At 41.4% G+C, this 23,254-nt stretch overlaps 1 protein-coding gene across 1 annotated transcript in view; it reads right to left on the bottom strand.

Annotated features, from left to right (window-relative positions):
- The window catches only part of TAF3 (TATA-box binding protein associated factor 3), a 151,581-nt gene extending 128,660 nt beyond the window's left edge, over positions 1-22,921 (bottom strand). Inside the window, exons 1-2 of the mRNA XM_024732307.1 lie at positions 22,575-22,921; positions 18,077-18,319 (exon numbers count right to left, since the gene is read on the bottom strand). Of these exons, the coding sequence (XP_024588075.1) occupies positions 18,077-18,319; positions 22,575-22,740 (409 nt within the window). The 5' untranslated portion in view covers positions 22,741-22,921. The remainder of the gene's footprint in view (positions 1-18,076; positions 18,320-22,574) is intronic.
- Between the last annotated feature and the right edge of the window lie 333 nt (positions 22,922-23,254).

The raw sequence follows: 23,254 nt of genomic DNA, 5'->3' as shown, positions 1-23,254 counted from the left end.
AGTCTTTAACTCAGTAATTAAACTTTCGAAATTCAATCATAAGAACTAATCTGAAATACTGAGAAAACTGCATGAATGAAAGCATATATTGCAGTGGTATTCATGTAAGTTAGAACTTAGAAGAGCCCTAAATCTTCAAGACTAAGGGATGGCCTATCGTACAGTCATTTAAAATTATGGCCATAGGGACTTCCCTGGTGGCCCAGTGCTTAGGACTTCGAGCTGTCACTGCCAGGGCACGGGTTCTATCCCTGATCGGGGAACTGAAAATCCCACAAGCTGAGTGGCGGGGTCAAGAAATAAAATAAAATAAAATGATGGTTTTAAGACTATCTAGGAACATGGAATAATATTCTTCATCTTTTATTTCAGATGAGACCTCTCAAACATCACTCTGTAGCTGAACACCTAACTGCTATGAGGCATATACTCACAGATATTCACTAAGTAAGGACCACAAATCAAAATCTTTAACACACTTGCAGCACCTCCATACCCGCACCCTACTCAAAACACATTGTTGCTTACACACACCCTATCACGACTAACCGGGCGCACACACACACTTACTTTGAGGACTACATCACAGTAATAATAGTGGTTATGTTCCAGTGGGAGATTTTTGGTTTTAGTTCCCAATTTTTACCTAAAAAATATAAAACAAAATGCCCCCCCAAATGTATTTAATCTAAGTTTGTAAATACATATACTTTGAAATTCAATTCCAGTGAGACTTCTAGGATATTGGTATAATCACAAATTTATTATGGCATCGCAAAATGATACAATTCTTTTGAAAAGCAATGTGTAATACATGTCAAAAACCATACATGTGTTTATACCTTTGACCTAAAAACTCCTACCCTGGGAATTTATCATAAAGAAATAATATAAAAGAAAAACGTGCACAAAGATACTCGATGCAACATTGTAATACTGAAAAATATTAAAAGTCTCTAAAAATAAGACAATGGCTATGTAAATTATGATACATTCTTTAAAAAAGAGTAAATATAAAAGGAACAAGGAAAAGAGGTGACAAAAATGTTAAGTTAAAAAAGCAGAACATAGGGACTTCCCTGGTGGCACAGTGGTTAAGAATCCGCCTGCCAATGCAGGGGACATGGGTTCGAGCCCCGGTCCAGGAAGATCCCACATGCAACTAAGCCCGTGTGCCATAACTACTGAGCCTCCGCTCTAGAGCCCGCGAGCCACAACTACTGAAGCCCGCGCGCCTAGAGCCCGTGCTCCACAAGAGAAGCCACGGCAGTGAGAAGCCCGCGCACTACAATGAAGAGTAGCCCCCGCTCACCACAACTAGAGAAAGCCCGAGTGCAGCAGCGAAGACCCAATACAGCCAAAAATTAAATACATGAATAAATAAATTTATTTTTAAAAAAGCAGAATATAAATACTGTTGAATTAAAAAGGGTTTAAAGATTGTATTAACTATGTCAATTAACCAAAAATTCTCTTCATAAATGAAAAAGGGATGGGCACACTGAAAAATAAGGAAGACTGTTATGTTAGAGTGGGGAAAAAGTGTTCATTTTTAAAGTATTTTCTAATGGGACTTTGAAGATAATGTTTAAAAATCAAAACATGCAGGGAAAAGTAGATACTCATGGATAATAATTTCAAATTTTTGAAAAGAAAATCTAGAGTCTCAGAAAGGATAACATAGGCCTTTGCTAAATGATAAAGCAAATTCTTGTCTAGATGCAAAAGTTTCCTTAAGGAAAATAAATTTTAAATATATTCCTATGTAACTGCTCTAGCAAAGTTCCAGAGACACTAAATTATTAACAATGTTGCTGTTTTTCTTTCTAAAACAAGCCATCTATGGTTAAGTTGTATGCTTTTTCTTAAGACTTTAAAAACTTTTCTTGGCATTTGATTGGATATTAACACTAACAGAAAAGGAAAGAGTGCCACCTACTGAACTGTAATCCCTTCCACAGTAAAAAAAAGAAATCAATATTCCTATTTAGACTGCAGAATTTGAAGTCTCCAGCAAGAATAAAGTGGATAATTAAACATTATGAACTAGCAGCGTATTTTAAACATTACATTTTTACTACATAATACCTGATAAAAATGAATAATAACTTTAAACCAAGTCTGATTACATGCAGGAAAAACAATCAATCAATGCGTTCATTGTGCACATGGCAGTGTATTAGCACAAACCATCAACAATTAATCAACACTGTAACATAACATCACAAGGCTCACAACAAAGAAAAAGAAAGTATTACAAGTATTGCTTCTTTTCTGTGGTAAAATTAGATGCAAATAGCTACCTTTAAGTATTATGTAAAATAAAATTCTTAAATATGTCTAAGGGTTAGAAAAAGTTGATTACAAGTTATTGAAAGTGGATCAGTAAAATTAAAGTCTATCACCAAAAAACAATGAAAGAGACATGCAGAAATATAAAAGATAGCTGCAAAGATCTGGCCCAAACAACTTGCACATTCACACACATCTTCAACCTATTTCTCTCAAAGCCAACCAGCGAGGTAACATTCTGAGTGATGCTGTGGTCTTCAGGTGTGAGTCTGTGGACCTGAGCTGGCTGGCAGTGCAGCTCACACAGGAAAGGCAGGACAGTCCGTCAACCAGAAGGCAGTAAAATACCCCAGCAGATGAGAACCTACTCTGTGCCGAGCACTTCACACACCGCCAGAATTTTCACATCAGAAAGAATTAGACTGGGTGTTATTACCAACGTGTACATTTACAGTACTGTAAGTGTTTCTTCAGGATATAATGGTATGACAACCATCATACTTGGTGCTGAGATTTTCAGGAACAAATTGTAAATGTGGTCCTGCTCTCAAAGACCAAGTTGAAGACTTGCAATAATAGATGATATTAATCTCATTCACTTTTTTTTCTCCAGCCATGCCACGTGGCTTGCGGGACCTTAGTTCCCCAACCAGGGATTGAATCCGGGCCCATGGCAGTGAAAGCATAGAGTCCTAACCACTGAACCACCGGGGAATTCCCTCATTCACTTATAAGAACAACCCTATGGAGGCTACTATTTCCATTCTACAAATGTGGGAACTGGGGCTTAGGAGAGGAAAGAGCAGACATAACAATATTGGGGAGAAAGCAAAAAAAAAAAAAAAAAAAAAAGGCTTTAAATCATCAAACCCCAATGAAATACCAAGCTAGAATTTTTGGCAGTCAAACACCACATGACTACAGCAAACAACAGGCATCACAGCACGAGCGTTATCTATAACTTTAAGCCCTAAACTAATAAACTGAAGGTTGATATTTAATCTTTTAGTAACAAAACTAACGTGAGGTGTTTTTGAACAGTTTCTGTTCTAAAATCTCAAAGCATATTAATTCAGTATCCTACAATGACAAACAGGGCCATCTTCAAGAATCCTCATTACACCATGAGGTCAATGAAAGGAGAGCCTTTGCACCCCCAACATGGAGCACAGGGCCTGGCCCAAAGCAGGTGCCCTAAAATTAAACTAGTAAAAATGACAATGATAACAATATGCAAACCCGGCCTTTTTTTTTAAAGCAAGTGCATCTGTTGCCCTTAACAAACAACATAGTCTGCTCGGCATCCCAGGTTCATGCCGGATTATTTAATCTTGAACTCTACCTGATTCCTCTTTTTAAAAAATAAACACAGGTTATGCTGGAGCATTGCCTGAGGGATAGAAAGTCCATTCTAAGGTTAATCCCCAGATCAGGCCAATCTGTTTAAGATCAGGACATCTAGATGCTGAGATTACCACCGAGCCTCCCCAGCATGAAGCCCCGCTCCTCTCTCTAACACACTCTCTATAATTTATCTACCACCCAATCCTGTCCACTCAGCACCTCTCCAATCCGGTCCTTCCTCTGATCGCTTCACCACAGTCAGAATTCAGGTCCCATCAGCTCCCCCTTGCGTGGCCACACTAAGCTGCACCCAGGCTCTTTTCCAGGTCTTCTCTCTCGAGGCCATCCTCCTCCTTACCATGAGAATTTACTCATGGAATCATCTTATCCCGGCCACTTAACCGCCATCAAGTCCCTCATCCTTACAGCTCACTAAGTAAATATCTCAAATAATTTGAAATCATTAGAAGCTCTAGGAAGGCAGAGTTGGCGCTTTCTATTTTCATTCACCCCTGTATCTCCAGAAATAAGCAGCATGCCGGGTTGACAGTAGGCTCTCCATAGCTATTTGATAAGTGAATGAAAAAATGATTCTGAATTTGCCTTTAGCACCGATGGTACAGGATAAATATATAACCGATTTAAATTGAAGCAAATAACTTGATATTATTCTCTCTGAAACAGAAAATCTCTATGTAGCCATAGCAGATAATTAGTTAAATAAAATGCAATTACTGTACTGTCCCAGATAAGATTCAAATTCAGCAAAGCAAGATAGAATAAATCCTAACTACAATAAAAACACTAATGTTGGGGTCTTAACCCAAGTCAGCTGTGTAACAACTATCTCCCTACTCCCCTCAACCTCCCTCCCTCCACGCACGCACACACACACACACACACACACACACACACACACGGGAAATTTAATCCAAGAAATCTAACTGTGGATATTAGAAATGTTAAACTTCCGAAATTTTTAAAATTTGATAAAAAACGGACAAAATATTTTTGTCTGTATGGATGCCTAGAAGGGAGAAACAGACAAATTTGGTGGTTGTAGTATGTAAAATATCAAAATGCTTAACTTTTCTAAGGCATTTGATATTACTCTGTTGGTTTAGAAACATACAAACTATTTATTATAACACTGGAAGTGTGCTCTGATTTTTATAAATCCACACAAATTAAAGGGAATTAAAGGGAAAAAATTTCAACAAGGAAGAGAATTTTGGCCTATAAACTGTGGTCTATCATATCAGCATGTGCTGGTACTTTTACTGTCCATTGTAAAATGTATACACTTCTACTTAAGGGCTGATTCTGCTAGTCTGAATGCAAAGCAAAAGATACCCATATTTTTAAAAAACCTAATTTAAAAACTTATGCTGTAGGTAAAAATCCATATCAAAGGACAATAATAATAAGCAAAAATTCACACAAGTGAAAGAATCAAATAAGATGTTACCGTGTTTTTTTTTTTTTTTTAAATAACTGCACTGAAGGAGTCAATCTGAAAGGAAAAGAAGAACACTGGAAGAGCCCAAGGATAAACCCTGCTCTGTTTCAACCTGGACTTGGAGAATAACAGCAGGGTGATGAGTGATGCAAAGGACACTGGGCTAAGACCAATGCTGGGCCTCGAGGGCCAGCTCTGTCACTCAGCAGCTGTATTACTCTGGACAAGCTACTTTCTGAGACAGCTTCCCCAGCGTTCCGAACAAACTGCCCTAAGGACAGCGGTCAGTACCTTTCTCTGTGTCTCGAACTGACCACTCAGGTAGAGTAAAAGGGCTTTAGGTTTTGTACAAAAGGAGGAGTGGAGAGAGAGTGCAGAGGAAGCAAGACCAGTGTAAGTTCTGGAGACAAAACCAATCATTAGAACAAGACATACTGAGGGTGATGATGGAGACACACATTACATGGCGTCTAAAGGAGCCCGGCTGAGGAGGGGACTCCAGATGAACCTGAGCAAAGATATGGAGATGCATGGTTCATTTGGGGAAACATAAGCAAGTTAATGATTCTGGAGATTAAAGCCTGAAGCAATGAGGGGCATGAAACTAATATGAAAATGCAGACAGAAGTCTCATCATGAGGACCCTATAGGTTCACGCTCAGAATTTTGTCCTTAACATCGTAGACAAGTCAGCACATATCAACCCTTCATTATCACTTCAGATGTAACCTTTAGGCTCAGACGCTGTAGGATTAAGAAAAACACGATGCCTCCAGGTAACCACCTAGGATACACAGAATAAACTTTGCCCAGACCTTCGCACCCCAGCCCTGGGACGTTAGGAGGGGAGACCCTGAGAGGGTCCAGTGCAGGGCTGGCCACTGGGCTGGACTTGGGGCCAGGACGCTTTCCGCAAGCCCGTCCGCTGAGAAGACGGGCTTGATGACGGTACTGCTCCACTCAGGAAGGCCTGCCCAGGCTGAGATTTCCAACAACCACAGAAGGAAAGCCCAAGAGTGGGGAGAGGGGACGCCTTATTCTCCTCTCTACCGTCAATCCCACTTCCCCGTGTAGGACTTGACACTGTGGGCATCCACGCACGCAGCACTGAACGGAATCACCAAAACCCGAATCCAGCCCTGCTCCCAATGCACCATGTAACGCAAGGCAAGGTAACTGAAACATTTTCTTTTGGAACTTTCATTTCTCCTCTGTAAAGTGGGAGTGATAACAGCATCTACCCTTAGGGTTGTTTCTAGATTAAATGAAATAATATTTATAAATTTGCCATGTGATGCCAAGCTTTTATATGTCTACTTTCAAATAAACAAATATTGATATTTTAGTGACTTAAAAGCAGTCCAAATTTCCTCATTAGCACTCTTCTATTCAGTTAGTAAGTAATCTAAGTTGGAAGAATAAACATCTTTTCTTTAGAATGATTAAAGCTACATTTATCTTGACCCAGTGCAGTCAAAATTTAAAACAAAAAAAAATTTTTTTTTAAATTAGGGACTTCCCTGGTGATGCAGTGTTTAAGAATCTGCCTAATGCAGGGGACATGGGTTCAAGCCCTGGTCCAGGGAAGATCCCATATGCCACGGAGCAACTAAACCCGTGCGCCACAACTACTGAGCCTGCGCTCTAGAGCTCACGAGCCACAATTACTGAGCCCATGTGCTGCAACTACTGAAGCCCGCGTGCCTAGAGCCTGTGGTCCGCAACAAGAGAAGCCACCACAATGAGAAGTCCGCACACTGCAAAGAAGAGTAGCCCCTGCTCGCCGCAATTAGAGAAAGCCCACGCACAGCAACAAAGATCTAATGCAGCCAAAAATAAATAATAAATAAGAGCAATCAATAAAAAAGTGGAAATGTTCAGTTAAATACAATAATATTTTTTTAAAAAAGAGGCCCAAGTGGAAATCAAATTACATTTACATAAAAATTTTTTTTTAATCTATAATTATCTTGCATGAAAAAAAGAACTTGCTCTCCACAGACATTTTTGGTTTTCCTTGAGAAACAAGGAGCACGCACTGTACCTGTAAGCAGTGGAAAGCCAATAAGGTGTTTGACACTATGGGATAGACTTAAGTTTTATTTAGCAGCTGATCGTGGAAGATAAGGATAGTTCAGGAGAGAGATAAAGGTTTAAACAAAGGGAATTTTGGGGTAGTGTTTTAGAAATTTTTAGGAAAGAAAATTAGCAGAATTGGTTATGGGACTGAAGGAACAGAGTGAGCGGAGGGGCCAAAGTCAACACTCACACGTCTAGCTTGAGTGGCTGGGTATCAGATGGTGCCACCAACAGAAACAGATAACACAGATTATCAAGGGTGAGATACTCTGTGTAGCCCCTGATGTGCCAATGTGAAGTACCTATGGGAAATGTGGAAATGGCCACCTGACACCTGGATATAGAATCTCAAAGGTGTGGTATGAGGGGACAATTTGGGGACTCATCAGTATCCAGATGACAGGTGAGACCAGGAGAGTAGAGAAGATCACACACTGAAACGCTGTATAGTGTGGGAAGCAGCAGGTCAAGGATACAATTTTGGGAGCATCAACATTCTGGAGGTAGAAAAGCCACAGGAGATGAGCCCATGGGAAGCACAGAGAGTGAATTAGTCACATAAAAAGAACTAAGAGAGGACGATGTCACTGAAGAAAAGGAGTTTCAAGGGGTGCCCAACAGTGACCAATGCAGCAAGAAGGCCCAATAAAGGGAATCCTACAAGAAAGCTGCTGCAGTGGCAGTGCAGTTTGGGGATCTTCCCAAATTGCCACATAAAAATAGAGCAACTACTATAATGAGGTGACAGAGTACACCCCTCGACACCAAAACACAGAGCGTGAGGGCCAATCACCAAGAGCCACAAGCCCTGAGTACTACCCATCTGCCAGGGCAAATGGTGAGAAGCAACGGGGAGACTGAAAGAAGATTCTCCTGAAAAAGGAGAGCCTTAAAACCCCAGCAGGTGCTGACTGCCAGACAGGCAGGCCACACGAGAGGAGGGGCTGAGGCTGGGAAGGTCTGGCCACTTCCAGGGGCAGGGGAAGCGGGGGTGGGGGGTGATTGATGTAGAGGGCGGAAGAGTCAAGCCCCCCGAGCTTTCAAACCTGACCCTTGGCTCCTCTGCCCAGGACAGAGCCCACTGAGAAGAAACTTGCTGGGCCTGGAGTCATAGCCGAGCAGAAAAGGAAAAGCAAGCTGGCAAGAAGGAAAGAGAAGATCCAGATACAAGTGCTGGAAGAAAATGATACAGAAAATCTCAGAAAGCAAGCTATGTCTGCGTATTACACAGCAACAGCAGAAGAGGGAGCACGTAAAGCTAGAAAAACCACCCTCAACTTCCTTACAGATGTTCAGAAAACCTACATTCACCTGCACAATTTCTATAAGAAAAAGGAAATGAAATACCAAAATAACATCCCTACAGACAATGAAAGTACACGAGAAACACACACTCAAAAAGCAGATGAAAACTGTAATGTTCTATTTGAAGATGGTCTAGAAGACGTGAAAGAGCATAAATCAAAATTAGGAAAACTCAAAAGATGTAACAGAACTCAAGAAAGCAGCTATATGGTCTGACAAGGTACAATCATAGAAAACTGGGGGTGAGGAGTAATAGGATAGCATAAGCAAAAACAAAATTTTTACCTGTTTCATGAATCATGAATGGCAGTTTTAATAGTGTATGTGTAATCCAGGATATGGATAATGTTCTAATTCTATCATCTTCTTTTTATCCCTGGGAACCAGAATTCTTGTTAGAGACAAAAGTATTTACTGATATAACATGAAAAGCAAAACACCCAGAGTCATGAATTTGAATTGGAAATATCTGTATAAACTCCTGAGGTCACCTATCTATTATCTGTCTGTCTGTCTATGTATTCACACACATCTGTATGTATATACATGATATAGACATTTATTTAGTTATTGCCTAGAAACAATGACAACTCAGTTGTAGTAAGTACCCCAACTGCCCAGATTGTGAACTGGAAATGCCATTTCCCAAGAAGCCAAGGCTTTCTTGGAAAAGTGACTGATTCCGAGTGTGGCACAAGAATATACAAGATGAGCTAGGACATTGTGAGACACCAGGTAGCAAGGGCACCATCAGAGACCACTAGCATCATGTCAAAAGGATTCAGAAGCCACACTGAAGAAGCCTCCACTGGCCAAAAGATGGGAAGATCTGGTTTGCAATAAGGGTAAGAATTGTAATGAAAGAAACCTAACAAATATCTTTAAATCTATGAGTTCACAGTGATATATTAAAAAAAAATTAGTCACCTATGAATGACAAGGAACCAGTTCATTATCTTAAAGACAAGGGAGATAAAATGAAAGAACCAAGCATTTATCCTGCTTTTGCTGTATGAACTAAGTAACTAAACAGTAGATGAGGGAAAGGATTTCTTTATAAAATTATTCCAATTAAAGAATGAGATAAAAATAAAATGATAGACTATCAGTACCTTATGACCCCAACGAATGAATAGACCTAGGCACTGAGCACTGAAACTCCTAGTATCAAAAAGAGTGAAAACCAGGGACTTCCCTAGTGGCACAGTGGTTAAGAATCCGCCTGCTAATCCCACCCCTCTAGGTGGTGACCACTTAGAGAGGTGGAATAGGGAGGGTGGGAGGGAGACACAAGAGGGAGGGGATATGGGGATATATGTATATGTATAGCCGAGTCACTTTGTTATACAGCAGAAACTAACACAACATTATAAAGCAATTATACTCCAATAAAGATGTTAAAAAAAAAAAAGAATCCACCTGCCAATGCAGGGCACACAGGTTCGATCCCTGGTCCGGAAAGATCCCACATGGATCACTGGTCCGGGAAGATCCCACATGCCACGGAGCAACTAAGCCCCTGCGCCACAACTACTGAGCCTGCACTCTAGAGCCCGTGAGCCACAGCTACTGAGTCCGCGTGCCACAACTGCTGATCCACGCGCCTAGAGCCCATGCTCTGCAACAAGAGAAGACACCGCAATGAGAAGCCCGAGCTCCACAACAAAGAGTAGCCCCCACTCGCTGCAACTAGAGAAAGCCTGTGTGCAGCAACGAAGACTCAACACAGCCAAAGAAAAAAAAGTGAAAACCAGACATTATTTGCCTCCTGCTGAAGGAAAATGACCCTGCATCTATCTTGCCAGAGGTACTGATCAATCCTCAGATTCTTGCTGCCAATTTCCAAGAATCACATTGTGCTGCACCATGAGTACACAGTCAGCAAAATCCGGACTGTGGGAAATACTATAAGTCCAACCACCCAGGTTCCTCTACGAATACGCTGTAAGGAAAAAAGGGATTTGGTGGGGGCAGGGAATTACAGGGAGGACCTGTAGATTAAAAGAAACTTTAAAAGACGTGTAAAGTAAAAAGAGGGGCTATGTAAAGAAATTAAAGTATCTAGAGATACATGTTTGATTGACAGAACTATAAAGAAAAGAAAAGCAGTATGTGCTATAAAGTGAGGACACTGGAGGGAGGGAAGAGGGGCTGGGCATATGGAGGGCTCTGGGGTGGCTGGTAAAGTTTTATGCATTGAACTGGGAGATGGTTAAAAGGTATTTTCTTTATAATTCACTAAGCTATACCCACCCCCCCAGAAAAAAACAGATCAGTAAGGATAAAAATTTCCTTTAAGTCAACCAGTTAGGCAGTACTTGGGATCTCAGTGAGAGCTGCTTCAAGAAAAGGATGGAGGGAGAAGTCAGATGGCAGTAGCTTGAGAAATAAATGGTAGGGATTGAAAAAGACACATATCCTTGAGTCTAAGGAGTCAAAACACTTCCTATTAAAAGATCTAGAAGGATTCATACTTTTTTTTTTTGCGGTACGCGGGCCTCTCACTGTTGTGGCCTCTCCCGTTGCGGAGCACAGGCTCCAGACACCCAGGCTCAGCGGCCATGACTCACGGGCCCAGCCACTCCGCGGCACGTGGGACCTTCCCGGACCGGGGCACGAACCCATGTCCCCTACATCGGCAGGCGGACTCTCAACCACTGCGCCACCAGGGAAGCCCAAGGATTCATACTTTAAACAATGTTATTCATGGTGAATGGGAGTACAAGGAAAATAACGAGGACCTTTCGTTTTATACTGAATATACTTAGGCAATATTTCTTTTTTTTTCAACATGCTTGTGTTACTTTTGTTAATTATTTTGAACCTATAAATGTTTATCTTTTAAAAGAGCTTCATAGTGACTTTCCTGGTGGTTCAGTGGTTAAGACTCCATGCTCCCAATGCAGGGGACTTGGGTTCAATCACTGGTCAGGAACTAGATACCGCATACCAAAACTAAGATCCCGCACGTGGCCACAGAAGTCCTGCGTGCCGCACGTAAGATCCAGCGCAGTCAAATAAATAAATAGAACTTCCCTGGTGGCGCAGTGGTTAAGAATCCGCCTGCCAATGCAGGGGACATGGGTTCGATCCCTGGCCCAGAAGATTCCACATGCTGTGGCGCAACTAAGCCCGTGAGCCACAGCTACTGAGCCTGCGCTCTAGGGCCCGTGAGCCACAACTACTGAGCCCCCGTGTCACAACTACTGAAGCCCAGGTGCCTAGAGCTCCACAACGAAGAGTAGCCCCGCTCGCTGCAACCAGAGAAAACCCGCGCACAGCAACAAAGACCCAACGCAGCAAAATAAATAAAATATAAATAATAATAAAAAATAAATATTTTTTTAAAAAACTACTCACAGAACAATATTTAATAAATAAATAAACAAACAAACAAATAAATAAAAGAGCTTCATAATATAAGCCCTGGGGGAGAAGAGACAAATTGAGAAGAATTTCAAATAGTTTCTGGAGAAGAGTTTAATTTGAAGGTGGAAATACTCCACCTTCAAAGAGGGGGCATGTAACTCCCAGCTCCTTAACTGTGGGCTACATGTAAGGAATTCTTTCCAAAGATGACAGTGTGGGAAGCAGGAAAGAGGGTATCTTTACAGTGGAGAAACCTGAGAAACACTACCTCAGCGAGGTGACCAAGGTCAACATCAATACTGATCAATCACATTGACAGGATGTTCCCCTAATATGATGTGATGAAAATGGCACTTTACTTCTGTGGTCTTCCTCCCCCAAAACTCATAACTCCAGTCCGATCATGAGAAAAGCCTCAGACAAATTCCAACAGAAGGGCATCTATAATGTATCTGACCAATACTTCTCAAAAGTATTCTCAAGGTCATCAGAAACAGGGAAAGTGAGAAGCTGTCACAGCCAACAGGAGCCTAAGACAGGACAACTAAAGTAATGAGTATCCTGGATGGGAGCCTGGAACAGAAAAAGGATATTAGGTAAAAACCAAAAATAATGGGCTTTAGTTAATAATAATGTATCGACGTTGGCTCATTAACTATAACAAACATCCCATACTAAATATAACATACTAACACTACAGGAAACTGGGTACAGGATATAAGGGGACCCTCTGTACTATATTCTCAATTTTTCTGTAAACCTAAAACTATTCTAAAAAATACAGTTAATTTAAAATATTTTAGGAATAAAAACCCTAAAAGTAGCAACATCACAGTATCTTTACCAAGTTTGCTAGGTTGAGGTTGATAAGTTTCTGCAATAAATAAAGCAGAGTAAATGGTTTCTATTTATTTTTTCTTTGTCAAATATTATGGACAGATCAACAGACCACCTGAACACTACTGAACACACTCTGAGAACCAAACAATGACTTTGGCAGAGAATGCTATTTTTCACGCATTCCTCAGCACAACAAAACAGGGAAGAAAAATTTTTTACTGTTGTGAATATGAAAATACGTATGACAGGCTGGCGGGAGAATGTTCTTGGTGAAACACACTGGGTACCGGCCATCAGAACTGGAATAGTCTACACAAGACGTGCATTTATAAAATACTTCAAAGAGGTCTCACTTGTAAACATTTAATCAGATACAACGGGCAGGAATGCCTTCTACTTCATCTCCTCCCACACCATCTTCACAGGGCTGACAATCAGAGAGCTCTTCCATCAAGCACGCACCCTAGCCCAGCTGTTAAGTTTGTGTTCCCTCAGCCCCTAAGCATGTGATTAACATTGTTTTAGATTTACTCTTATTGTCAAGTCACTTCACAAATGTATATTGTCTTTCAAGTGAAAAGCAACTTCCTCAAGAGTGAGGAAGCAGGACTTCCCTGGTGGCACAGTGGTTAAGAATCCGCCTGCCAACGCAGGGGCCACAGGTTTGAGCCCTGGTTCGGGAAGATCCCACATGCTGTGGAGCAACTAAGCCTGTGTGCCACACTACTGAGCCCCCGTGCCACACCTACCTACTGAAGCCCACATGCCTAGAGCCTGTGCTCTGCAACAAGAGAAGCCACCATAATGACAAGGCTGCGCACTGCAACGAAGAGTAGCCCCCACTTACTGCAACTAGAGAAAGCCTGCGCACAGCAACAAAGACCCAACACAGCCCAAAATAAATAAATTTATTTTTTGTTTTTGTTTTTGTTTTGCAGTACGGGGGCCTCTCACTGCTGTGGCCTCTCCTGCCGCAGAGCACAGGCTCCGGACGTGCAGGCTCAGCGGCCATGGCTCACGGGCCCAGCCGCTCCGCGGCATGTGGGATCCTCCCGGACTGTGGCAAGAACCCATGTCCCCTGCATCGGCAGGCGGACTCTCAACCACTGTGCCACCAGGGAAGCCCAAATAAATTTATTTTTTTAAAAAAAAAGAGGAAGAGAGATGGGACATTCATTGTTACGTGTCCTATGCGTTCAGCACCATACTATTCTATATAAATGTCTTACAAAATCTCTCACTTAGTCCTCACCATCGCTCACGTGGCAGGTATTATACCTATCTTATGGAGGATGGATATGACGTTCGGAAAAGTAAAGTGACTTGGTGGGACTGTAAACTCAGTAACTAGTTGAGTCATGTCTGAACAGCTCCATGAAGTCCAAGCTTCTTCTACTACAGCCCGCTGCCCCTTCAGGCCTTCTAGGCTTCCACCCCCACCAGACGACTTAGACTGCTGTGCGTGGAGAAGACGTTCACACGCTTTTTTGACGAGAACCAAGTCAAAGGATTGATAAGAGGGTAGTCCCATGACAGAACTTTGCGAACAAAATGTTATGACCAAAGTCTGACCGTGTCCGTGGCTCTTACGAAAATAAAAAAATAAAAAGCTTGGTGAACAGGTGTTATTATCAAAGCTGTTCACGTCTGTACCACACTGTGCACCACTAACCAGAATACTAGATACTTTCTAACATGCTGTGCCTGTGGAAAAAAAGACGTCAGGTTGTAAATGATTTATTAAGTTGACTTGTGTGGCTATATTAAAAAATGGTAACCACAGGACTGTATTTTATGTCCTTTTCCATGAATAAGGGGAAAAGTTTTGGATAAGCATCTTATCGTACTGCCTATCAATACTACATCCTTATGAACCATATGCATATCGTATGAATCAGAAATATCTCTGCTCCTTAGAAAATCCCTAAGTGTTAGCTGAAAAGAGAAGTGGTCAAGGCTTACATAATTCTCCTCTTAAAATGTTTATAATTTTTATTGAAGAAAACTTGAAATAAGATTCAAGTTTTGCTTCAAATAATCCAGAAGAGAAACTGAAAAATTTACTATTGTAATTTCAGACAGAAGTCACTAGCTAAAATCACTGAATTCTTTTTCATACTTCCTTCACTACCCAGCAAAAATCTACTATCTCAGTCACATTTCCTTGGCAGTATTTAAACATGATAACTGTATCACTTGGAGAGAATTTCACTGTGCCATAAAAATGAAACAAAAGGGTTAAGCGTAGATTATAATCAAAGTCCTAGCCTTGGTTTTGAGTAATGAGTTCATTAGGGCTTATTACACTATTAAAAATAATTAAATAACTCTCTAAATGAATAAATGCAGGCCATACATGGACCAGAGATGAACCTGTATGTGAACCAGGAACTGAGATTAATCAAATATGGATTCAAATTTTCAAAAAGACTAGAAAAAAATTAAACAATATAACTATTAAACAGGAGGTGTAACAAGAGACAGAATGAAATGAAAACTACAAAACAGATTTAGAAAGCTCCAAAGCGCACCGAGAAAATGGACTAAAACTTTCTACATGGGGAAGATAGTAGTTCCGACTGAATCACACGCCAACTGATAAAGAACCTGAGTCTTGGCCATTACACATTACCACTGTCTAACCCACTGACATAAAACTCATATCCTTCTGAGATCACTGATGTGCCAGTTATATACAGTGCCTTTCCTTTAGTTTCCTCCTACGTAACGCCTTCAGTTTCCCCCCAGCATTTGATTACCATTCATGTTTTCTTAGCACAATTCCAAATTTTGTGTACTTCTAAGTGGCCTTTCAGCTAAAAATTTCAGAGCCATACAAAGACTATTCTTAAAGAACAAGAGGACAGATCACGGACTGACTTAGCACTACTTTCATGACGAGGTCCAGGATGCTGAATAAATCACATCCAATGACAACAGCAAAGAAGGACATTCCAGGCCTACCTGACAGTCATGACCTGTTTATACGAGAAAATGGAGTTCTTCTCAATACAGCTACTAGCAGGCCTCTGCCCAAGAAACCCTCCTTTGATAATTTTAATATTGAAACGTATTTGTTATATTTTTAAAGTAAATAAATATATGCTTAGAGATGCTGTAATAAATATAAGTTTCTAAGATCAAAACCACTGACATTGGGGAATGAGGGGTTTAAAGAGAATGACTTTACATAGGGAGCTACAAACGGTAAGATTTCCTCCAAGGTAATAAAGGCTACAAATACAAATAAATTCAAAGGTGGGGAGGAGACAGATTTTTAGCAGCTACTAAGGAAAGGTGGGGATGACTGAGATGCATGTGGAGATTTCCAAGTCCTGCTGTTCATGTACCATTAGGCCAGAAAAGGAGAAACAAGGAAACTCTACAGGCAAGATTCTATAAACAATGTTTACTTGAATTGAGTTCAAGAACATTTACTGAAGGCACCCTTTGTATCACATTTACTGGTGAAACTGATTGCTGCCTTCAGTCAGGATTAAATCTCTAAGAACTTTAAGCAGAAAAGTGCTAAGCTGTCAAGCAGAGTCTTTTTCTAAGGGACTCAAACCAGAAAGCTATGACAACCTTCCAAAAGGTTACAGCGAGTTCTTTCCACACTCATGGTGCCTATCACCAAGCACGAACACAGCACTTCACCTCAGCACATTTGATTACAGCACCAGCACTGTTCAGTAGAGCCCGCTGCCCCGAGATCCAGAGTGTCTGATGGCCACGCACCAACCCAGGATAAATCTCTACAACTTAGGGCCAGTGTTCATCCAGTTTTTCAGATGAGGAAACACTGACACACAGATTGTAAAACAACTTCTTTCATGTCTAAAGCTAGTCTCTGAAACAAGTAAGTAACACTTCAAAATGTTATTAAAGTGCAATTGGAGATTAGAAGAAATGAACCACAAGAAACTGGGACCCTCGGGAATTGCTGGTGGGAAGGAAAAATGGTGCAGCCACTGTGGAAACAGTATAGCTGTTCCTCAAACAATTAAATATAGAATTACCATATGATACAGCAATTCCTCTTCTGAGTATAGACCCCAAAGAACTGAAAAGCAGGGAATCAGGTATTTGCAACGTTCATAGCAGTATTATTTGCAACACCCAAAAGGTAGAAACAACCCAAGTATCCATCAACAAGTGAATAAACAAAACGTGGTTTAATACGCACAATGAGGTATCATTCCGCCTTAAAAAGGAGAGAAATTCTGACACCTGCTACAACACAGATGAATCTTGAAGACATTATGCTAAGTGAAGTAAGCCAGACACAAGATAAGTAACATTCCACTTATATGAAGTACTTAGAGTAGTCAAATTCATAGACAGAAAATAGAATGACGGCTGCCAGGGGCTAAGAGGATGAGGAGTTATTGTTTAGCGGCTACAGAGTTGGAGGTTAAAAAGTTCTGGAGATGAACAGTGGTGTTGGTAGCATAACAATGTGAACGTACTTAATACCACTGAACTGTACATCAATAAAAAGGTTAGAAAGTTATTTCTGCCATCATTGGCATTATCCTGAAGCACATCTATGGCTTTAGAATTTTAAAAAATAAAGAAATTTCAGCTTTTCCATTTTTTAACGAGAAAAAATATTCTGTACCTGCGTTAAAGACCACAAATTACTATGTATCTCTTTAGAATCTTAGTGAACCTAAATGATTAACATGTAAAATCATGCAGGAAAAAAGGAACTCTGCTTGGATTGACTACTGTGCCTGATTAGGTATTATTTTACAATAAAAATTCTATATGACCAAACATAAACATTTCTACTCATCACAAAAATGCAGATAGCATGCTCTCACTGCTGATGGCCCAGATTCAGTCCTTGGTCAGGGAACTAAGATCCCACAAGCCACACAGCGTGGCCAAAAAGAAAAAAAAAAAAATACAGATAAATAGATAAATCTGCATAATATTAGTGAATGTTCACTCACTCACTGTTTCCAGTATTATCCAACTCACATTTATAATAAGGGGGGAAGGAGGAGAGCTACCCCAATTTTCTTTATGTTTCAAAGGCTTTCTCATTTACTTAATATCCCGTCCTCATATAATACATCTTTGACAGACTTCTCTCTGTGGTCACATTCTGTCCTCCCCTACTTAAAATTTACAAAGGAAATCAAAGCCTCATCAGACATACCCTTGATTCCATGGCTCTGCCTGGTGAGGCCCGCTGCAAGTTTGTTGGCTTAAAGGTTAGAATAATTTGTAAGTAGTATTACAATATTTTTACTGCATTTCTAGAATTTATATGTTAGCATAACTTTTTATGTAATTCAGTTAGGAAACCTAAGAAGATTAAAAACCCGTTAAAATAGTTACTAATATATGAGCGAGAAACAAACAAAAAACCCCACAGACCTTCTTGAGAAGACACAATGGGTGGCATGTAATCAGGGATGTATTCTTTTCTTTCCTCTGCATCTTTACTTCCGGGTTGAGGAAACTGAAGTACGTTGTTCTTGCTAACAGGAAATGAAGGAATTTGATGTGGGAAAGTGACAGGTTCAATGTTGTGGATATAGTCTTCTAGTTCATGAAGACTAACCCCCATAAGTTGGAAAGCTTCACCAACATCATCCAAAATTGGGTCTGTCCGGCCATCTGAAACAAAGTCAAAAGCAAAGCAAATTATTTTAAGCAAATTCCATGAATATTTTTTAAAATATTAAGAAAAAAGTATTAGGTGAATATGCAGCTCAAAATCAAATATACTATATACTTAAGACCCAGTCACTGGAAAAAATTGAATAGATTTTCAATAGACTATCATATTGTTTAAATATTAGAAAGTTGACTCTGAAAGTCAATTTTAAATATGATCTGACAACCAACCAGAACACCACAGACAATTCATACTAACAATCAGCCAGTACAGAACTAATGTCAAAAGTAACTTGGAACAGCACCTGGAACAACAGCACCTGGAACAGTGGCTGACACAAAGTAAATGCCCGATAAATATTACTATTATTATATTTTATCAAATAAGTATTGATAGAATGCTGAGCTAGGTAAATGTCCATTCCGTTTTCTCTACTGCTCAGTGATACAACTCTGGAAACTACAACAGCGGTTGGCATATAGTTGGCACTCCATAAACATTTGTTGAATGAATTATACCACTGAATCAATTTTTTAAATCCAAGAAAATCTGCTGAAAGGGCTTAGACCATAAAGGTAATTTACATGTAAAATTTAAATGTATTTAGAAGACACCGTATAAAATGGGTAGAGATAAAATGATAAAACATTAGATATAGTGAGATTCTCTTTACAAAAGGAAGTTTCTCCTCTGCCTGCCCTTAGCAGAACTTAAGGTCTCTACATCTTTTAAAACTTCTATGAAAATTCCAGTTCCAGATTTCCAATAAATAGCTTATTTTTTTAACTATAATCTCCTATGATCACGCCAAACTCAGTTTGTCTGAAATTAAATCATGATGTAAAATGGAAAAGAATAATCCAAAGTTCATAAAAATTAGACACGTTTGCTCACACCCACACAAGGAAACTTCTGGAAGGATATACATCCAACTGTAACAGTTTATGGGGCTGAAAGCTGCAGAACAGGGGAAGGGCAGAGTTGAAGCAGAAGACTCGTTTCTAACTTCAAAGATTTTGTAGTCTGAATTTTTATACAAGTATGGGTTACTTCTTTGACGTAGAAAAAAGAGAGGATAAATAAAATGAATACTCATTCTTTCCCTTAATGACAGACAGGCATTTCAACTCTTTGATTCTTATTAAAAGCAGTATTCTTTTCTCAGTCTTAAAAATGTGGTCCTCTTGAATTCTTCCACATTTTTGCAAATTCAACCCAAGACCTTCTGGTGTTCCCCCTGCACCCTTTTGGGTACCGGCTTTCAGAATTTTTCCTTTCTCTCTCTTCCTACTCTCACTGTCTCAGCCTAGTTTCAAGTTCTCCCACCTTGCGCCTCTCTTGCACTTAACCGCCTCTCTTGCACTTAACCGACAGCACAACTGTCTTGAAGCATCACTTTAATCACACAATCCCCCTTCGTAAGAGTATGCAGTGTTTCCTACCACGTTGTAATTTCTCTCTCTGTTAAGTCCCTCCCTAATCTGATCTCGCTCCATTTAACTTCATCCTCTAGCACCTTCCAAATGAACTGGTTACATATGCCAAGCTGGCCACCTCACTTACTCCCACTTGGTTATCTCAGGTTATGCTTTTCTCTACCTGACATGCTCCCTACATTACACAACCTTGCTTCACGGCTCAACTCAAATCTCATCTTTCCAGTGAATCCTGCCCTGGAACCCAGAGTGTACATGTGTCTCTCCTTCACCGTATTCCTTTTGCATTTACTGCCTATACCTATACCGTGCACTGCTTTCAGTGTATACACACATTATTTAATGTATAATACAATGCATACAGAAACTTCTGCCTCTGAATGCTCTGGCAAATCGTTACCTTAGGGAAATTTTCAAATGCATTATTTGTTGAATTGATAGTAACTTCTGATACTTGCTTTAACTTTAGAGCATTTTTTTAAAAAGGAACAAATACCATCAGTTTGTTTTCACTGACATTTCGACACCCTTTAACACACCTTAGGGGCAGGGATTGTGTCTAAGTAAGCCTATGTCTCCGACATGTAGCACAGAACTCAGATCATAAGTGGTGCTCAATAAACGTGTGTCAGAAAGACAAAGGAAATAAAGAAACAGAATACAAGATTGCATAGTAGTGACCTGATGTTACAGTAACTCCGGTTCAAAATAACAATAGTGTAGAGAAAAGAATATTTAAAAGTCTATGACTAATAAGTATACCAGGAATTAGCATTTTCAAAAAGTCACCAAACCACAATGGAGAATGAACCCGATCGTCGTATTCTCACTAAAAGCAAGAAAATCATTACAGAAATTGGTTAATTATCGAGGTTCACATTAACACAAAACAGGGATCACCCAATGACTCTAGAATACCTGGTTGCTTGGAGTGTCAGCACCTGTCTGGTACCATGTATAAGGCAGGAACAGTAACTATGTATTCAGGGTTATTCTGATTACCTAAAGGTACAGAACATCTGTCCTCATTTAGGGAGCTTGGTAGCAAAAATATAACCTGGACTACGTATGCTGTAACAGTATACTCAAGCACCAGAAGGGAGGAGGGAGGGAAGAGAAGCAAAAGCAGACAGCGGTGTGCTGGTGGTGTATTTTAAAGATCAAGATGAATGAGAGCTACTCAACAGTTCCAAATTCAGATTAGAAGTATCCATGAAATCAAGCTGTCTAAAAATACACATTTTTAAAACTCAAAAGATGAAATGACTAAATAGTTATTATGGTGGTGGATTATCAGTTCACTTATTTATTCAACAACTATTTCCTGGGTGCCTATTCTATTATGGCACTGTACTAGATTACAGAATACAAATATAATAAATTTGTCTCCTGGGGAGGGGAGAGGGGAGGGTGAGAGATACACACAGATGATTACAAAACAAGGTGTTCAATAACATAGCAGAAATATGCACAGAATTATGAGAACAGATATCACGAGTTTGCTAAAGCAAGTGATAAGTGAATCTCAAACTAGAAGTCGTACTACTGGTGGACCAGAGGGCGAAGGACACACTAGGAAACAGCATGCATGCAGGAACGGAGGCTTAAAGTGTTTCGGAAAAGGCAGGTAGCTCAGCATGGTTGCACATTTAGGATGACAGAATGGCAGAAGATAAGAAAAATACTAGCTCACAAAGGGAAGTGTGTGCTGCTCGAGAGCTTAGATTTTTCAGCCTGTAACCAACTGAAATACTTTTAAGAATGACAAAACCAGATTTGCATGATGGAGAGATTAACATATTATTCTGGCAGCACTATGGCGCTGGAATGGAATTTGGGGCCTAAGAAGTAAAGTGTATTCATGGGTCTCAACTTTTCAGTGGAGCAACCTCTTTAACAAAAAATATCCTATAAAACACTTCACCCAATTTTCCAACTGAACACCTGAAAAAGAATGCCCCGAAACTTAAATGAGGGGTAGATCCCCCTCCACACACACAGACTTCCCATCAATGAGATGATGTGTTGCTTCTACTAAATATTCCAACTTAGTAAATGCCACCAGCTATACACACTACCAGACATTTGCTTAAAAACCATGTACTGTAGCCCAGATTACCTGGGGAGCCTTGTAAATTGCCGATGAAGCCTCTACCACACTTTGATAACCACTGACACAAAAATATAGAAGACGAGGAAATCAATGGGTGGCTGAGACGTAAGCCACAGGTAATCTAAGTGAAACCGACCAAGTCGGCCTTGGGAAGGAGTAAGGAGAGATGCTGTCTATGAAACGAACACATACAGAAAGAAGAGGCAGTGTCCCTAACGGACCAGAGCTGTCAACGAGTATGTGTTGTCAGGAGCTGAAGAATGGCCAGGCTTGTAAGAAACGGCCGGTAGACGGAGCGCCTGTGACAACTAGTTGTAGTAGTTTGCGGGCAAGGGAGGAAAAGAACCAAAGTAACAGAGGCTGTAAGACATTCTGGAGGTGGTTCTACACGCAGCCAAAAGCAGACGATGATTAAGACCGATGATCAGATCACAGAGGAGGGCAGAGGCTGTGGAGCTGGGAGCGGGGACAGGGCTCGGGCTACGGGCGGGATAAGTTAGCGGCTGACGAAGAGGGACCAAAGGGATGACTCGAGTTTCCAGGGACAGCGGGAGCGGAGGGACGTCAGGGGCCGAGAAGGCACCCAATCGCGGGGTGGGGGAGAAGAACCAACACCTCCTGGACGCCGGCAGAGCGAAGGGGAACGCGGAGGTGTCACCCGTGACTGGCCAGAGGCAGCCCTCCCGCACCCAGCCCGGTACTCACACAGCTCAGAGTACCGGTGGCAGCCCCGTCCCAGCTGCTGCAGGTAACGCTGCAGCACGTCCGTGAGGAGGTGGCAGGCGCTCAGTTGTACCGAGTCCCAGCCCAGCGCCTGGCAGATCTGCGCCACCGAGACCCTCAACAACGACCTGGAGTAACTCTCGCACATCCCGCTCCGTGGACTCCACCGCAGTCCTTGCTGCCACTTCTCTCCACCCCCGCCGCCTAACCTTAGAAGAGCCCCTGATTCATCCTCTAGGGCCCCCGCGGCGGGGAAATCGTCCCCCCCGACCCCCGGCGACCACCTCAAAGCCACAGCAGCACGGAGCGCGCCAGCCTGAGAGCCGCCATTTTGGACTCGCTCCGCCTCCCGCTGGATGGTCGCCGGGGGGAGGCAGCACTAGCCGAGTGCGGAGCGCGCCGATGAGGAAGCTCCGCCCCGTTGGAGCAGAGCGATGGTCCCGGTATCGACTCTCGGGCCTGGAAGGATGCAGGAAACGGCAGCTCCGAGCGCCGGTGGAGGATGCGCCCGAGGAGGCAGGTGCTTGGGGCCTTCCCGGGGTGCTCGCTCGCAGATGAAGGAGGAGGGAACGTCAGTGGTTCAGGGGTCGAAGAGCGAGCCGGGATATGAACCTGAAATGCGGGTGTTAGAGAAGAGTGGGAACCTGAGAGGCTGTGAGTGC

Source organism: Neophocaena asiaeorientalis, unplaced genomic scaffold (genome assembly GCF_003031525.2).
Source record: "Neophocaena asiaeorientalis asiaeorientalis breed wild unplaced genomic scaffold, Neophocaena_asiaeorientalis_V1.1 scaffold176, whole genome shotgun sequence".
NCBI classification, from domain to species: Eukaryota; Metazoa; Chordata; class Mammalia; order Artiodactyla; family Phocoenidae; genus Neophocaena; species Neophocaena asiaeorientalis.
The sequence above is the reverse complement of the archived record's forward strand: the minus strand, read 5'-3'. Positions and strand labels throughout refer to the sequence as shown.